Source organism: Acanthopagrus latus, chromosome 18 (genome assembly GCF_904848185.1).
Source record: "Acanthopagrus latus isolate v.2019 chromosome 18, fAcaLat1.1, whole genome shotgun sequence".
NCBI lineage: Eukaryota > Metazoa > Chordata > Actinopteri > Spariformes > Sparidae > Acanthopagrus > Acanthopagrus latus.
Window position 1 is genome coordinate 12,385,825 of NC_051056.1, and position 17,973 is coordinate 12,403,797.

The window sequence follows — 17,973 nt, forward strand, 5'->3', positions numbered from 1 at the left end:
ATTTGTGTATTTACCATGTAATGAAGAAAATGAATCACTGAGCTGATTAAATATGGTTAAAATGTCTTATTGCATTATAATGCAACAATCAATCTGTACAACAATCTGTAAATCCATTTGCAAATCTATACATCAAGTTAAAACAATCTATCCATGCATCAATCTTATCTACCTATACATAAATCAGTACATCAATTTATACATACATCAGTCTTATCTATTCATAAATCATTACATCTATACATACATCAGTTTATACCAACATTAATAAATCAGTCTTATCTATGCCTAAGTCAATACATCTATATGTACATCAATTTATACAAACATCAATACATCAATTTTATCTATACATAAGTCAATACATCTATACATCAATTTATACAAACATCAATGTTATCTATACATAAATCAATACATCAGTTTATACATCAATGTTATCTATACATAAATCAATACATCAATATATACATCAATGTTATCTATATATAAGTCAATACATCTATACATCAATTTATACAAACATCAATGTTATCTATACATAAATCAGTACATCAATTTATACATCAATGTTATCTATATATAAGTCAATACATCTATACATGCATCGTTTATGAAAACATCAATACATCAATGTTATCTATACATAAATCAATACATCTATACATACATCAATTTATACATACATCAATACATCAGTCTTATCTATACATTAATCAGTACATCTATACATACATCAATTTACACAAACATCAGTCTTATCTATACATAAATCAATACATCTATACATACATCAATTTATACATCAATCTTATCTATATATAAATCAATACATCTATACATACATCAATTTATACATCAATCTTATCTATATATAAATCAATACATCTATACATACATCAATTTATACATCAATCTTATCTATATATAAATCAATACATCTATACATACATCAATTTATACATCAATCTTATCTATACATAAATCAATACATCTATACATACATCAATTTATACATCAATCTTATCTATATATAAATCAATACATCTATACATACATCAATTTATACATCAATCTTATCTATATATGAATCAATACATCTATACATACATCAATTTATACAAACATCAATACATCACTGTTATCTATACATAAATCAATACATCAATTTATAAATTAATGTTATCCATACATAAGTCAATACATCTATACATGCATCCATTTATAAAAACATCAATACACCAGTCTTATCTATACATAAATCAATACATCTATAGATACATCAATTTATACAAACATCAATACATCAATCTTAGATACATAAATCAATACATACATCAATTTAAACATACATCAGTTCATCAGTCTCTATACATTAATCAATACATCTATACATACATCAATTTATACAAACATCAGTGTTATCGATACATAAATTAATACATCTATACATAAATCAATTTATACATATATCAATCTTATCTATACATAAATCAATTTATACATACATCAATTTTATCTATACATAAATCAATACTTCTATACATACATCAGTCTTATCTATACATAAATTAATGCATCTATACATATGTCAATTTATACATACATCAGTCATATCTATACATAAATCAATATATCTATACATTAATCTGCATTACATAACAAAAGTCCAAAGGGAGGAGAGGGGGGCAGCTGACACTCTGCACTAGATGGACATGGTGGAGAATCATGCTGCTCTGTCACTGTGTGGTGCTCCACACCCTCTGACCGTCTGGCCTCCATGTGGGTCCTGCAGAGGAGGACAGAGATGTGACTGCTGCTTCTAGAACACTCAGCCAGGAGGCGGGGCTTACATTGTACTCCTGTGGCAGGTGATACATGTCACTCACATGCACGGTCACTGGAGTGTGAGGTCGAGGCCTCCATCAACAGCTGCCCGTGAGGTGGATGCCTCTGGTGACACACAAGGCCTCTTAGATGCTGCAACACCAACAAACAGAAACACAGATCAGTCTTCTATAACTTCACTGCACAATTCAGGGGCACTGTGTGGTTTTGTTGAAGAAATTCAAAAAGCATAATTACAATATTTACAAAATTAATAAGTTAAAAATACAAACTCAGGAATATTTCTCTTTTCCATGACTGAATGAGGAAAATATGGTCCCAGAATACTGTTTGAAGCTAGACAGGTGGCAGGGTCCGCCAAATATAAACAAAGTATAGGTTGGTTATCACTTTATTCAGTCATGAAAACAAAAAGTTTGTTTATTTACTTTGTATTCAAGTAAATGTCATGTCACATGACAGTCCTCACCTGTAGGAGCTCTTCTGCGTTCCTTGTTCTTATTCTTTTTGCCCTACACAACACCAAACACGTCATAACATTTTCCATCTGACATCGGCCAATAAACACAGTCTGCAGTGACTCTTGTCTAGAGATGTATGAGTTGTGTGTGAGCAGTGTGTACTTGCATAGTTTTGGCTGACAGACCAGCCGGGGTTTCTCAGGGCGTGGAGCCATCTTTCTCTGTCGGCCTGTTTGAAGTATACTGCCCGCTGCTCCGCTGACAGTAACTTCCACTGAGGACAGACGGACAACGCACTGTTCGTTAGAAAACACACACACACAGATACACAATACAGACTGACTACAGACACGAAGCACACAGCTTCTCATTAATGGTGTCAGTCATCAGGTGTAAAGAGGTGATGATTTAGGCTGTTCCACTGACTGTCACACTTACTCTCTCTCCAAGGACTTTACTCACAGCCCCATTTCCCATCCTCTTAATGTTCTCCTCAACATGGGGTCTGTGTTCCTTCATGTAAATCATGAAGGCATTTGGCGGCCTTTTAATGTATGGCCGGGCATCCTCCTGCTCACTTTCAGCCTTTTTCTTGCTACAGCACAAAGACAGGGTGAGAGCTCTTGTTAACGCCGTGGAAACATTATGATGAGCAGAAAAATACCAGACGTGTAAAATGTAACCTCATCTGCGCTGCACTGTACATTTTAAACCATTAGAAGTCCGATTATCAGAAATGTGCAGATAAATAAGTCACCTGAAATCAAACAGCAGCGGATGTAGTTCAGTCTGACTGAACTGACTGATCATGAGAAAGTTACAAAAAGGAGAAAAGTACATCTTGATCAAAAGCGTCCACAGCAAACTTACTTTGAGTCGGAGGTGCTCGGCTGAGGAGGAGCAGGGACACAAGGAGCAGCAGGGACAGAAGGAGCAGCTGGGACAGAAGGAGCAGCTGGGACAGAAGGAGCAGCTGGGACAGAAGGAGCAGCAGGGACAGAAGGAGCAGCAGGGACAGAAGGAGCAGCAGGGACAGAAGGAGGGAAAACTGTGGCTGGAAGAGCGTACAAGGGCTCTCCATTCCTACACACATAACAAGACAGATACACATATGATTAGACGTGTGTGTGTGTGTGTGTGCGCCCAAACAGAAACTCTATAGCTGTGTGCACTGGTGTGTTTGTTTGCACTGGTGTGTTACTTACATCATTCCCACACACTGCAGGTGGTAGTGTAAGCCTTCAGGGAGCCTCACCACTGGTACATTGTTATACTGGAGACACAAACACACACAGAACAGGTTGTTAGGTGAGCTGCGATGGTGTGACATGTCCTCCAGGTGTCAGGATTTCCCCTAACAATAAATTATAATAACTCTTGCAATGAGCCGAAAGAACACTGAAGAACACTGAACGCTGAAAGAAGGATGGATCATTTTACTGTTTTACTAATATTACTGACCTGCAGTTTTGTTTAATTCTAAGAGCACACAGCCTCACTTTACATTGCTGATTCTAAAATTTGCCATTTTTTTAAGGGACCTTTGAACTGGAACTGCAGGACAAAGTCAGATTTTATGTGTGTTTGTCCTGTAAAGCTGTAACTGTTCCTGCACTAATAGCCTTCTCCTATGGCACTAAACCTGCTGTCTGCTGCAACCAAACTGTGGCGATGTTCAGAGTGTGTGTGGTGAACCAGAGTCTTACAGTGTGTGGAGGAGCAGCAGCAGGGTGACTGACGGCCGGTGCTGCGGGTAATGGGCCTCGTATCATGGGCCACTCATACGACAGGCACTGTGGAGACAGAGGGACAGAGACATTTAATAAACCCATAACACCTTTACTCCATACATGCAACCACACTTAGTGTTCAGACACTTCACATGTGTCAGTCCTTCTTTTGCCACAAAGCATCCATCATTGACAAATATCTGTATCAGTCCAGAAACTGATCCACTCCTAATGATATCTTTGCCTAACCTATGCTTAGTATCTTACCTGTACCTGGCTTGAAGCGCCTGAAGGGATGGGCTGGTTGTCCAGTAACTCCTGAATGGCGTCCTGGAGAAGAGAAGAAATCTCCTCCCACTCCATCCCCGACAAAATATTGTCAACGGTGGCGATCATCTGCTCCATCTCGGCAGCAGGGAGGACGGTCGGTGGAGTTTCTGGAGGTGAAGGGATGGGTTGGGTCGCCTCTAGATCTTGAATGGCGCCCTGGAGAAGGGAAAACATCTCCTTCAAGACCATCCCTGACAAAATGTCTTCAACATCGGCCATCACATACACCATCTCTGCAGCAGGGAGGATGGTCAGCGGACTTTCTGGTCCTAGGGAGCTCTGAAGAGATTTAAAACATACATACAGTTATTATAATTGCCTTCACAATACAATATCAAAATTCTGCTTACATGGTAAGGCATTGATAACAATACTCCAATACTGGATATTTGGAGCAAACTAGCTCTTTAGAGAGGCACTAGACAGGGTTTCCTTGGATAGCTCTTCAAAACTCGCCATTAAGCTGGTCTACATGGAGAGATAGCTGTATAGAAACTATGAATGATTTAATGCACCAAAACAAGCTAAGTTCATGGGCTGATCTGCAAACGTTTTTCAGGTACATGCAACTCAGAAGCTTATTTCAAACTTTGGATTTACATTAACATAATCGGACAGCAGGGTAATTTAGAAGATGTTACATTTGATTCAGAAACAGGTAATCATTTAACAGGTAAAGTCTACAGACACGTGCAGAAACCGTATTCTTTAGATAGTTTGCTACAGTCAAGAATACATTTGTGGAACCAAGATTTAAAAATGAGAGGATATTGATGTACGATGGAGGGATTGTTGGAATTTAACAAGAGCTATTACTGTCAACGCGAATTTAAGTTTAATTCAATATACGATAATGTATGGAACCTACTGCACAAGGGATGAAGTGCAAAAATACAATCCACATATATCAGGAAACCGTTTTAAATGTGGAACTTCAGATTCATTAATCCAAGCATTTTGGGACAGCAGCAAAATTCAGAGGATCTGGGTTAATATTGACAAATGGCTATCAGACATATTTTAGGTCAGATTCAACTTCAGTTTGCATACTCCAAGACATGTCCCAGGACACAGTGAGGTACACACTGAGTTTCATCAATTGTTTAAAAAAAAAAAAAAAAAACAGCTGATCTTTGAACAATGTAAATCCACACACCCTCCAACAATACTACACTGGAAAAGAGAAATGAGTTATTATTTGAACGTGGAAAAAACTATCGCCATAGAATTATAATAAATCAACCCAATTTGAAATCATATTGGTGGAAGTATTACAGGCACTGAGTACTTCCACCTAATATTTTGGGGGTGACATGATTTTTATTTAATTTTTCATTAATTAATAAAATCATTTTTCTTTTTTCCCTCAGATGTGGGTGTTCCATAAAGAGGAGTGGTATTTGGCGCAAACGTACTCCTGTCTGTACTGAAGGTCTAGATGACGACACTGATAATGTCTTGGCTTGGCCTTTATTGTTTTGTTTTAATCTGTCGTCAAGACTGTGGTTGTTTGTCTCGTCTTGTATGTATTGAAAAATTGAAATAAAATCATGTAAAATGAAGAAAAAAGAAACACTATTACATATTTATAGTAATTTGACACTTTGAAAGGAGACAATCTGCATGATGACTACTTTTACTTTGGCTTAGATTTCTGTATTATGCATGCAGTGAGATTTAAAGGCAGCTAAGACTTTTACTTCTATAATGAAGTATTTTACGCTGAAGAGTTAAACTAACTGAGTATTTCCATTTTCTGCTATTTCATATTTTGATTCCAGCAATTTTCAGAGGCAAAAATTTAAATTTTCCTACTACCAGTCTTTCCAAGTTACATTACAGATGAGGATTTTATACCCCAAACCTGTTATTAGCTCACAAATAAGCGCATTTGTGAGGTGGTTCTGACGGTATCCGACTACAGAGACAAGTTCAGTTTCAACAATGACAGCAGCAGACTGAGCTGCACACAGAGAAACAGGCCCTGGTGTGTTTAAAAGGCCCGGTCGCCATCTTTTTCACTACATTTTTGACCATAAATATCTTTGAAAATAAAAAATAAAAAATGATGCCCTCAAACACAAATAACAGTATTTAAAAATTACTTCACAACTGTGATTTCATTCCTCAGCTGTCCAGGAACTTTCAGTACGGTCTTATCGTCTAAAAATCATTTTACACCGAGAAAACGTGGAGCATCACCCAGAGCTGAGTTTTCCCGAAAGGCTAGCTAAAGTGGTGTCAAACATTCCGTCTGCAAATTCAACAATTCAACGAAATTCAAAAAACAAACAAACAAACAAAACAAGAACATATCCACAGTGTCAACTGAACCCACTTCTGAGCACTGAAGCAGATGAATGAATACATTTGGTGTGATGAAAAAAGGTGTCGGACCTGCAGGCGTCTCATCTCAGGTGGTGCAGTTCTTGTTGGAGGTGTCGCTGAGCAAAAATAATCAGCTAACAGTGATCAGCTATGATCCAGAGTTTGTGTCTGAAGTTTTGGAGTCGATGGGGCATCAGAGTCCAACAGATCGGCAGGTTCAACTTGTGTCCAGTTGAATTTACCAATGAGAAAAGTGATCGATTCCTGCATCTTTTTAAAACTTTGGTCAACATTCTGTCTCCACGGCCTCCGGTGTGCGCGTGCGTGCGTGCGTGCGCGATCGAGTGACAGATCACGCACCTGTGCAGCAAACTGATTTATCTGGTTCTCCTGGTGTAAAATGCCGTCATTCGATAATACGTCATCAACATTTAGCAATAATGTAACTTCATGCATGTCAGTAAAGTTTATTTGAACTGACACATGTAAACTGTGGTGTGTGTGTGCGCGTGTGTGTGAGAGAGTAAAACATCGAGTAATAATAATAATATATTTAATTTGTAAAGCACTTTACATTTAAACACATCTCAAAGTGCGACAGGAAAAGCAACAATAAAAGAAAAAACATTCGTACATAATAATAATAATAATAATAATAATAATAATAATAATAATAATAATAATAATAAAAACAAAAATAAAACACCTAAAAGTCAAAAGCAACGTACAGGTCATAGTTGCTTTGACAATAGGATCTGCTAAAAAGGAAAGTTTCAAGTCCTTTTTCAAAACATTAAACATAAAAGTAGTGTTTAAATGTATTAAACCGTGTAGAAGATAAAGCTTCTGTAGTGTGTGCAGTCATTAGTTCAGCTGGCCATGTCTCCGTCTCAGACCTCAGGGATTCAAATATTAACCTCCAACTTTTACAACAGCTGCCACAGTGGCGCGGGATCATTTCCAACCCGTATGTCAATACAGTAAAAACAGATCCGTGAAGATGACGGTCATTTACTTTCCGGGTGTGTCCGGGTGTAAAGTAACGCTGCTGCTGCTGCTGCTGCTGCTGCTGCTGCTGCTGCCGACAGGAGCTGGACGAGGAGTTGGTTTCACTTCATGAAGACATCTCAGAGGACAGAGGAGGGAGAGAGGAGAGACAGCCGGGGTGTCTGGTAAGTGCTGCTGGGGTTATAGCGAGAGGTTAACCTGAGGTCAAACACACAGATATTATCTTATGGCATATGAGACGCACAGCACGCTCATCTGGCTGAGTGAGGTCAAAGAACACAGTGTGTACGAATGATCATGTGGGCTGCACCAGTTTTGCGCCTTGCTCAGGTAATCAGTCACCTGCTGGAGAAAACGGGACGAGGTGATGTTTCGGTGGGTCATGTAGTCTCGTTCACACACTTCTGCTTCCTCTCTCGCTGTCTGACTGCCTCTGCTTGACGTTGTAGTGACGTGTGACAGTGTGTGTGTGTGTGTGAGACGCTCCGCTACCTGCAGCAAACTTGTGGCTTCTTATTTTCGGATGATTGATTGTTGGTGAACACTGAACATCGAAGACTCTTTAAGTAAACCTGTGTGGATGCAGATGTTGAGGTGAAGACTGGTCTGACAGACTACAGCAGGGTGATCAACAAGTAAATAGTTTACTTTGTAATATTCGGTGTTTTAAACGTAACCACTTGTTGTACGATGTACAGTTCCTGATTGTTGCCATTGTGTCTCCAACTCTTTCAGTTTCACATTTGTTATGAATATTGTCACCATTATGCTCATCATACATTACACAGTTTCATTGTGGATTGTGTCTTTGCGTGTGTGTGTGTGTGTGTGTGTGTGTGTGTGTGTGTGTGTGTGTGTGTTGATTAGTTCTTCCGTTTCTTTAGGTGACTGCTGAAAGATGGGACAGACACAGAGCACCCTCATGAAGAGTGGCTATAAAATTGAAAAGGAAAGTGAAAGTCACGCTGTGGTCACGAAGGACGGTGAGAAGTTCTGCATAAGAAAGCTCCAGGTAAGTGAACTCAGTGGACATGAACACGACCAGGTTGGCCCATACTCCAGTTACACGAAAACAGATTTTAGTTTTAAATGAATGAAAAATAGAGTCAATACATTAAATCTTATTTTTCTGTCTTGTGTAAGATATGATAAGATGAGGTGTTCCTTTATTGACCCTCCTTGGGAGGATGTCACATGTAAGGTGGCAGCACAGGGGTGAAATAAATAGCAGCACAACAGTAAGTCTCAAAAAAAGGGACAACAGTAAGGATATTTTGGAAAGAATAGAATAACAATTTAAAACAAATAAAAGTAAGCACTATTAGAATAAAGATAAACATACATTAACTGTATCCACATGTTGAGCTTACCCATTGCCCAGACCAACTAATAAACACGTGGCAAACTTCAGAAATATTCTTCATGTGAGTATTCGACTGGGGAAGTTTAATCTTTTACTTGCATTATAACCTGCTGCTTCAAGCAGCCTGAAGACCGAGACGTGCCGGTCGCCTATTCTCAGTAAGTTAGTCACAGATGAGACACACTGGATGCTGCGTTGTTCTTTATCGATAACAATGATGTGTTGCTTAGATCGAAAGCAAGGCATTGTGAAACTAGAAATATATATCTGTTCTCTATAATGGTAAAATGTTATTGAAATAAAGGTTAATACTATAGTTTAATAGCAGCTCACTGAGCAGCTGCTTCCTTGTGAAACAGCATCTGAATTTTACCTGTTGCATGTGGTGGGTGGAGAGAGTGACCTGAGTTTGATAAGATAAGTGTGCTGGTGTTGGGTCAGTAGCTTGCTGACTAACACTCCAGGCACAGAGCTTTGACAAGTTAGTCGGAGGTTACCTGGACTGCCACGTCCCTCCGCCCCCAACCATTCTTAGGCAGTGTTGTTTTGTTTTCAACAGATTTCCACAAATGCAGAATTAATCTCACAGTTAGAAACGCTCAAGACCACGAGTCATCCCCATGTGATGAGCATCGCGAATTCCTTTCAGGGTAAGCGTTCAAAAGTGTTCTGAAATTGTTGCAAAAAAAATTGTTGCAGACAATAATCTCTTCATTACTTCTTTAAAAAAAATGTTGACATATACGCCCTTTCTCTTTTGGCATAAAGATGAAGATCAACACATCTATTATGTGGTGACGGAGTACTGTCAGGGAGGGAGCCTTGCAGAAAAGATCAAACTGAAGAGGGGCCCTGAACAAGAGTTTGAGGTGCTCTTGAAAAAGATATGTCAAATTTTCAGGCATATATGTACGTATATAACATGTGTCATGATGACTTTTCTAGGTACTGAGCTGGATTGCTGAAATCTGTATGGCTCTGAGATTCCTACATGAAAAAGAGTTGCTTCACAAAAATCTGACGCCGCAGGTACAGCACACATCTTCTCTGTTAAAAGGGTCTTTACACTTTACACTTTAAGCTCTATAGGGGAGGCTCCATGTCGCACAGAGGAAGCTCTCCAGGGGTACCAGGTCTTTATTTGAAGCTGCTAATATTTTAGACAGTTAGATGTTATATGCCCCACCGGTTTTTTGATCATCTGTGTTCTTTATACTCCGAACTGAACTGTTTTTACAGACAGATTTCACAATGTGTCCCTGAGCACATGTGTAATGTCTTTTATACAATCACAAAGAGGTGAGCCTTTCCACACCCTTGCTTGTGTCATCTGAGCCAATTGGGGATGCCCGTTACCTGCTGGATGTTCTAAAACAGGTGTTTTGAGCATTTCACAGCTTACCCAGTCTGTGTTGCCCTCTCCCAACTTGTTTTATACATGTTCGTGGCATCAAATTCAAATCAAAATTAAATTTGAATTTAAATAACATACATTTACAAAAAATTTGATCAGGTAAAACATCAAATATATTGTCTTTGTACTATTTCTAATTGAGTGTGTGTGAAAAAAGGTTACATTTTTATCCATTTATCTATATCTATGTCTATGTCTATATTTTTCATTTTTAGAACATATTCTTCACAGAATTTGAAACTCTGTGCTTGAGTGGATTTGGGGAAACCCAAGCAAAGTAAGGCATTGCCCTGTTTCAATTACAAATAAAAGCCCACAGAATAAAACTGCAATATGTGCATGGATACATGTTGTATTATTCTTGTTGTTACACAGTGACACTAATGTGAGCACTGCGGGAGATGAAGCAATCAACTATCTGGCACCAGAGGTCTTCACACAGGCAACGTATGAAACCAAGAGGTACAGACCTTCATACCAGAACAGTACATTTAGATAATCGCTTAGCCCAGAGTGATGTCTTCACACTTTTTCCCTCTCATTCACATTTAGGTGTCAAAACAATTCAAATATATTTCTTCAGCCCTTAAAAAAAAATATTGTCACAAAGCAGCAACATGCTGATCTCATGTGCAATGTGATTAACAACAGTTATTTATTCTGCTGACCATTGAAACATTTTCAAGTGAAGGCTAATGTTTCTGCGTGTCTGCTGAAAGTTTAATTGTTTGCTAAAATACAGGTTTTATAATTAGACAGTGATATGATGTTGCTCTGTATTTATCTACATGTTTTGATACCTATTTTCTGCCCCTTAGTAGCTAAAAAAAACAGTGGGTCAGAGGATTTTATAATTTTACTGTTATATAGTTTATTATTTTTATTGTTATAGACATCTCAGAAGTACATTTTAAACATTTCCTTTGTAATGATAATAATAATAATAATATAATCTTTCCTTTGTAGTGACATCTGGTCAGTGGGATGCATACTCTATGAACTCTGTACTCAACAATTAGCGGTGAGTTGCCCAGAAATATGCATGTCATCAAATATGAATGAAATCCAAAACAATGGAAATAAGACTACAGAAAAATCTACTGCCACACCAGCAGCCCTGTGAGGCTGTACTGTAGGAGCATCTGTGGCTCAGGAGGCAGTGGTCCAATAATCAGGTCATTTCTTCATTTTGAAGCTCCTCTAGTCATGTTGAAGTATCCTTGGGCAAGATTCTGAATCTCCAGGTTTCTCCTGCATACAAGAAGCATATATTCTGTGGTTCTTTACACAGAATAAATCACACCTGAGCAGGTTGGCACCTTGCCTGGTGCACTGAGAATGCATGCTAACATCCTGACACGCTCTCAATAATGCTAACATGCTGGTGTTTACTATGTTGTGCATCTTAGCCTAGCATGTCATCATGCTAACATATACAAATTAAAACAACACACGCCAACAAGAGCTTAGGTTGATTGTAGAATGAATTTATTTACCTGAGATATGGACTAAAATCTTGACCAGAAATATTCACAGTTCATCTTGACTGGAGACAAGTCATGAGGATGCATTATGTCAGAGCCATGAATGTAAATATTAAAAAACATTAAAAAAGTGTGTTTAAAAAAAACATGACTACATTATATATTGCCTTTTTTTTGCAAAATTCACAGTCTCCCCAAGACTTAAATATATATATTGATAATGGTTTTGACAATGTTGTCAAAAGATCTTTTAATTATAAATTCATGTATCTTAGAAAAATATAAAATCAAATAAAGTCTCATGCAGCTCTGGCAAAGTCCAGTTTTTTCAACTAAACATCACGATTCTGATCCATTCTAGAAATATTGACTGAAAAGTATTATGACTACTATAACCACATTACCTTGTGCAGTAGTGTGATGTAGAAACTTACGTTGCAGTAATCACCAAACTGAAAGGCTATCAGATTCAAAGACAGTTGTTAGCCGCGACGATGCATTTACTGCCATGTATGCAAAGGACTTTATATCAAATTACTCTCCACAATGTTTGCAATGGCTTCCTATGAATTCTAATAATCTGATGACAGTTTCATCAGATCTTTTCTAACACCAGTGCTCCTTCAGTTCTCTTCAGACACCACAGTCAGTCTCATCCCCAAGATTATTTGTGGTCCTTACCCAAGTCTGGAAGGCCAGTGGTCACCAGAGTTCTGCGAACTCTTGAGTGATATATGGACGAGCGACCCTGACTCAAGACCTACAGCCTCTGAGATCTTGAGGCATCCCATCATTTTAAGATGTCTCTATAAAAAGGTTTGGCACTTTCAGAAATGATAATAAGAAATACAGTAATAGTGTAATCCTGCAGAATAGGTATGTTGCCTCCTCTATTATTTGTATATCTTCTAATCTTACACCTTCTGTGTCTGTCTCTGACACTGTGCTTTTACTCATAGAGCAAAACAACTGTGGAGCACCTTCAGACTCAGTTGGGCAAACTGACATCTGTGGCTGACAGTTTGGAACGTGTGCACCAGGGCGCCACCATCGGCAGCCTGACAGGGGGAGTGATTGGAGCCATGGGAGGGATTACATCCATAGTGGGACTTGTTCTTGCCCCCTTCACTCTGGGAGCCTCACTTGTTGTCACTGGGGTGGGAGTCGGGGTGGGTGTGGCTGGTGGGCTCACAGCAGGTGCCTCAAATATCACAAACATGGTCAACCAGTCCTCCGATCGCAAAACAGTTGGAAGCATCATTAAAGAGTTTGATGCGAAAATTAGTGCTGTAGCCCTCTGGCTTCAGGAGATTAGCATCAGTTTACAGACAATCGGAACATGCTATGAAGGTGATACACCTGATGATGAAGAAAGCCCTCGCAATCAAGCAACTGGAACTGGGAACTGGGTGAGATTTGGCACAAGGGTAGGCAGGGGCTTAGGCGCTATCACTGAATTGTTTCGACTCGTTCGAGTGGCAAATATTGGCAAAATCGCAGCACAAGCATCCAGGGCAGTACGTGTGGCGGAGGTAGCAACTGGTGTACTCTCTGGTCTTTTTGTGGCAGCAGATATTTTCTTTATTGCCATGGATGCTAAAGAGATACACAACATTAGACAAACACAGGAAGATGGTACGACAAACTCTGAGATCATGAAATTTGTCCAGTCCATCCGGCATGCGGCAACAGAGTTGCAGGAAGTTTTGGATGAGTTCAAAGCCGTAATCTCAGACGTCCCTTTCCTTGAGAATGAGAGAGAGTTAGAATGGGACCATATGGAAGGAATGTAAACCCGAAGTTACACTGAGCTACTCCTGGGGGCGTGGCTTCTGAATCGCTTAGGTGACATGATGTAGAGGGGGATATGTTAAGAAAAATACAGTTAGTCTTAAGGTGTGATTGCCTCATGTAACTCCCCAAAGTAGAATTTTATCATAGTCATCATTGAACCCCATCAATCCCAGGCTTAGATTTACATCTCTGTAGTGGTTCCATTTAATGTCTGCTTCCAAAATCCTTTCATTAGCTTCAATGTGGATATATTGCACATCTTCTATTCCATGATTATTAGGCTATTTTAAAATGAAGAAACATTTTATGTAAATAGTTATATTAAAGATTTATGATGAATGATTGATATGATAATATACATTTACATTTCAGATTCAAAAATCCAGGCAGAAAACAATCTTTTCAGAATCTACTGAATAACCAGAGTGCCACAGGCCACCCTTGATACCTGACTCTCCACAGGTACCACCTCATTTTCCTAGACTATGATTTTCTATCTGTCTGGCCAGCTGTGGGACTTTGGTTCAAGCCAACCATTTGTTGGTGGCCATGTATTGTGATTGGTCGTTCTGTTTATCTTTTTAGTTACACATTTTTAGGAACGTAAGAAACTGTAAGATACTGTTATCTATGTACAGTAGAAATGGATATAATAATGGTAAATTAATTATATTCCGAAGTGTGGCACTTGCAGACAGACTTAATGGCACCCTAGTGAAGTTACTCTTTAATAAGTGAGCACAGGAAGGCAACAATTCTACTAATGCTGCCACCATACAGTTTCAGAGTTAATTTACTTTTATTGTATCATCAGATTAGGTCACCTCTGAAGTGACTATGATGATTATCTCGACATTAAAAAATAATAATTAAACAAACAAATGATTTAATTTAGTTATATGCTGCGTAATGATTAACTACTTTGTCTTGCTTTTTGATATCACTGATTGTCAAGAGTAATTGTATTCATGACAGTTGTCCTTGGAGACATTAAGAGTGAAAACTGCTGTTGTATCATGATGTTTCATGTGCAGTATATTGAGCACTGTTAGCAAACCCAGCCACACTCCTTCGCCACTGCATACTGTGTTGTAAAATCAGCTGCCAGCGGGTCACATTGCACTGTACAACCTAACATATTACAAATTCCTTGATTACAAATTAATCTTGATTTTCACAAATAATCACCTTGTTATAACCTGGTAGTAGCTCCATGGTCACCAGCAATCCCACCATAGAGTTTAGTGTATTGTGTTTGCTTTTCATTATTTTGTACATTAAAGTAATGCACAGTGAAAGCCCCTTTGGGTCACATTTGACAAAACCTTACGTTGATGACTTGTAGTCGGTATGAAACAGTAAAAGACACTGTGACAGACTATAATGCACATAGCCTTACCCTCAGATCTCAGCTGGGGACCATCAAAAGCACAAATGATCTCATCGTTCCACAAACAATAACCAGAAGGTGATTTTATCCGAGATACACTCTGCACATAAGAGACTTAACTGCATTCAAACACACGTGCCTCTGAGTTTTTCTTTGCTAAGATTAATTGCATCATGGTGCTTTAATCCCAGGATGAACCAAAATGTGTCCTCAATTCAGCTGTAAACATTCAATTACGAATGCATTGATATAAAATGTGAACATTGTAAACATCTATGTCACTGAAAAATAAATAAAGGTTGTAACAAGGATTAAAATTGTGTCCAGATGACTGAGTGGTTAATGCTGTGAGGTCATATGTGTTAGTCCTAGCCCTGAAAGCTTTTTTTTTTTGTATTTGTGCAATAAGACAGTGGTGCCCTTGACTATAAACTGTGTAAACTTAAGTAATGGTACGCTTCTCCTCAGATTTGAAAAGTGCAGAGGGAGAAAACACACTCTGCTTGTCCTGACCCTTTGATTTTGCCTTGACGCACCCATCATGAGAGCAGAAAGAGCCTTTTACTATCTATAAGCAGCTTGTGACAAATGATGGTGCGAAGCCCTGATCCATCGGCACTCTTAATTTTGCCATTTTTCTGTAATATCATCAAAACTGGACTTAAACTGGGTAAGTTCTTGGTCTTGCGGGAGTGCAGCAGGGATCCACAGCAGCATGTGTTTTTTACTGGGGAAACTACAGCTCAGAGTCTGTTGTTTCTGCTTCATTTTCTCCCTTTTCTTTAAAAGTCACTTGACAACCTGATAAGAAAAGAACTATTTGTTAAGACTACTTTGAAACCTTTCACTTTAGCGCGTCAGTTCAAATTCAGGACAGCAGGCGGCAACAACACGTCCCGTGCGTGTCAGGCTGCCCGGAAGTAGAGCGATAGGAGGAGGAGAAGAAGAAGGCGGTTGTGACGTCACAGTGTTTACACCATCAGGTTAAATTGCCATTAAACGGCAGCTGAGAAAGCGGACCTGGTAGCGTTCCTCTGCTTCCACAGCTTCGCCCTCACACTTAGGTCGTAGCTGTCGTGTTTCGATGGGAGCTCACGGGGTCTTGGGGAACGAGCCCGACTCGATCGACTACTCGGTGCACGAAGCCTGGAACGAGGCTACCAATGTGTACCTGCTGGTTATCCTGGTCAGCTTCGGCCTGCTGATGTACGCCAGAAAGTAAGAACAGTTCGAGTTACATGCCCAGCTTCACCACATCGACTCGGTTTATAACACGTAGAGATGCAACACAGGCGTGCGGTTCAGTCAGAGGGTGCCCCCTTCCTCGCCCTCACAATATGTTCCAGTGTACGCCACACTCCATTTAAAAATTACGTTTTTTTTGTTTTTTTTTTTATTATGCCGAGTTATACGGAACTGAGTGAATGTTTTGTGGCAGTAATTATTACTGTAAAGAATTCAGGGTCTTATGGCTAATTCGGCGTTAATATAATATCCCAAAAGTTATGTTCTTTAGCTTTAATGTAAGTTGATGTTATCCACCGTCAGAAGCATGACTGGTTATATTCTATAGAAGAAATATTGGTATTTGGGCTTGTGCACTCTCATCGTCTCGCTTATAAATCTCTCTCTCTCCTCTCACCATCTAGAAACAAGAGGAAGATCATGCGGATCTTCGCTCTGCCTCCAGCTGTTGGAAGCAGCCCGGAGCCCAACTTCTACGACAGCCTGCAGAAGGTCCGCCTGAGACAGCAGCTGGAGATGTACTCTCTGGGTGAGCATTAATGGAGCTCTGCACAGGAAGAACAGCCTGGATCTGGGCTGACACTCACATAGTACACATCAGGCAGTGCCCACATGTTAACACCTCAGAGCTGACACACGCTCCCATTGTTTTAGTTTGATCAACTCAATCATGATCATGTCTTCTGTGTTGTCATCCAGCCAGGAAATTTGAGCAGCAGCAGGGCCAGACAGACAGCGTGCAACTGTCCATGGAATGAGAGCAGGAGGGAACTCATCCTTTGTCTTGCAAACACTCCTGCGTCTTCAAGCCCCTCAGCACATGGATAGGAAAGGACTTGGATGGCCACCATGATCAGAGATCAGCCGCCACTCCTATCCTGGTTGTTACTGTTTGGTTCCCCCGAATGAGAAGCATCTTCATTCACTTTCTGTTGTCTCTTCGTCGTCTGTCAGGCGTGGAGTAGGTAAGGCCAGACGGACGGGGGAGCCAAGAGCAAAGGGGAGAGCAGGATCTTGCAGGTTTTGCTGGAAAGCCTTTAGCAGTGACTCTTTAAAATGAAGAATGGTAAACGTGTTATCACTGCAGATGTCTTTGAGATGATTACACAATGTCGAGATTTGATTTAGATGAGTTTCTAGCACACCAGAGGATCCTTTTAAATGTAACGTAGGCTGTAGTTTGTTTCCATATGTATTTCTACTTGTGTATTAAATGTTTTTTTGTGTGCTAGGGTAGTAAAATTAATTATTCTCAAACGTGAAAATAAAGGCACATGAAGCTTAAGTAACCGAAAGGTAGCATATGTCTTAATGGTCAGAGCTGAGTTCCTGTTAACTTCATCAGAGTTTTTATTGAACTACAAAAAAACCCCCCCAAAAAACAGCTAACCTGTCCTTTAAGGAGCAATTTGTGAGATTTTTAGTTAAAATCAAGCAAAATAAACAGGAAGTGAAGAAATTCCAACTCAGCCATCAATATTAACACTCCCTCAGTGGTTCGACCTCCCAGTCCAGCAGCTTATATACAGTATCTGTGATTGGCCAATTCTTACCTGTGGCACCTTTGAGGAAAGTTCC

At 39.4% G+C, this 17,973-nt stretch overlaps 3 protein-coding genes across 11 annotated transcripts; 2 read left to right on the forward strand and 1 right to left on the reverse strand.

Annotated features, from left to right (window-relative positions):
- Positions 1-51: 51 nt before the first annotated feature.
- Positions 52-6,985, reverse strand: LOC119007329 (transcription factor 7-like 1). Of its 7 annotated transcripts, none has more exons than XR_005071100.1 (11): positions 6,767-6,985; positions 4,313-4,648; positions 4,016-4,102; positions 3,515-3,582; positions 3,180-3,392; positions 2,748-2,904; positions 2,476-2,583; positions 2,318-2,360; positions 2,121-2,202; positions 1,890-1,980; positions 52-1,789 (listed from the first exon to the last, which is right to left on the reverse strand). XR_005071100.1 is itself a non-coding variant. In XM_037076926.1 (10 exons), the coding sequence occupies exons 1-9, from the start codon at positions 6,779-6,781 to the stop codon at positions 1,898-1,900; spliced, it is 1,116 nt and encodes a 371-aa protein (XP_036932821.1). In that variant the 5' UTR covers positions 6,782-6,982; the 3' UTR covers positions 52-1,789; positions 1,890-1,897. The 7 variants fall into 7 exon arrangements, 2 of the variants coding, with proteins under 2 accessions (XP_036932821.1, XP_036932822.1); XR_005071101.1 differs by having other exon boundaries at positions 2,121-2,184; positions 4,307-4,648; positions 6,767-6,984; XR_005071099.1 differs by having other exon boundaries at positions 4,307-4,648; positions 6,767-6,984.
- A 469-nt stretch (positions 6,986-7,454) lies between these two features.
- LOC119008141 (calcium/calmodulin-dependent protein kinase type 1D-like) lies at positions 7,455-15,461 on the forward strand. 3 transcript variants are annotated; one of them, XM_037078234.1, is made up of 10 exons: positions 7,455-8,080; positions 8,573-8,717; positions 9,628-9,718; positions 9,837-9,937; positions 10,014-10,097; positions 10,698-10,759; positions 10,858-10,944; positions 11,449-11,503; positions 12,594-12,782; positions 12,926-15,461. In XM_037078234.1, exons 2-10 carry the CDS (start codon positions 8,604-8,606, stop codon positions 13,757-13,759), a joined length of 1,617 nt encoding a protein of 538 aa, XP_036934129.1. In that variant the 5' UTR covers positions 7,455-8,080; positions 8,573-8,603; the 3' UTR covers positions 13,760-15,461. The 3 variants fall into 3 exon arrangements, with proteins under 3 accessions (XP_036934129.1, XP_036934130.1, XP_036934128.1); XM_037078235.1 differs by having other exon boundaries at positions 7,455-7,869; XM_037078233.1 differs by lacking the exon at positions 7,455-8,080 and adding an exon at positions 8,106-8,340.
- A 633-nt stretch (positions 15,462-16,094) lies between these two features.
- Positions 16,095-17,690, forward strand: smim19 (small integral membrane protein 19). The gene is made up of 3 exons (XM_037077464.1): positions 16,095-16,368; positions 16,800-16,924; positions 17,095-17,690. Exons 1-3 carry the CDS (start codon positions 16,235-16,237, stop codon positions 17,151-17,153), a joined length of 318 nt encoding a protein of 105 aa, XP_036933359.1. The 5' UTR covers positions 16,095-16,234; the 3' UTR covers positions 17,154-17,690.
- The last annotated feature ends 283 nt before the right edge of the window (positions 17,691-17,973 follow it).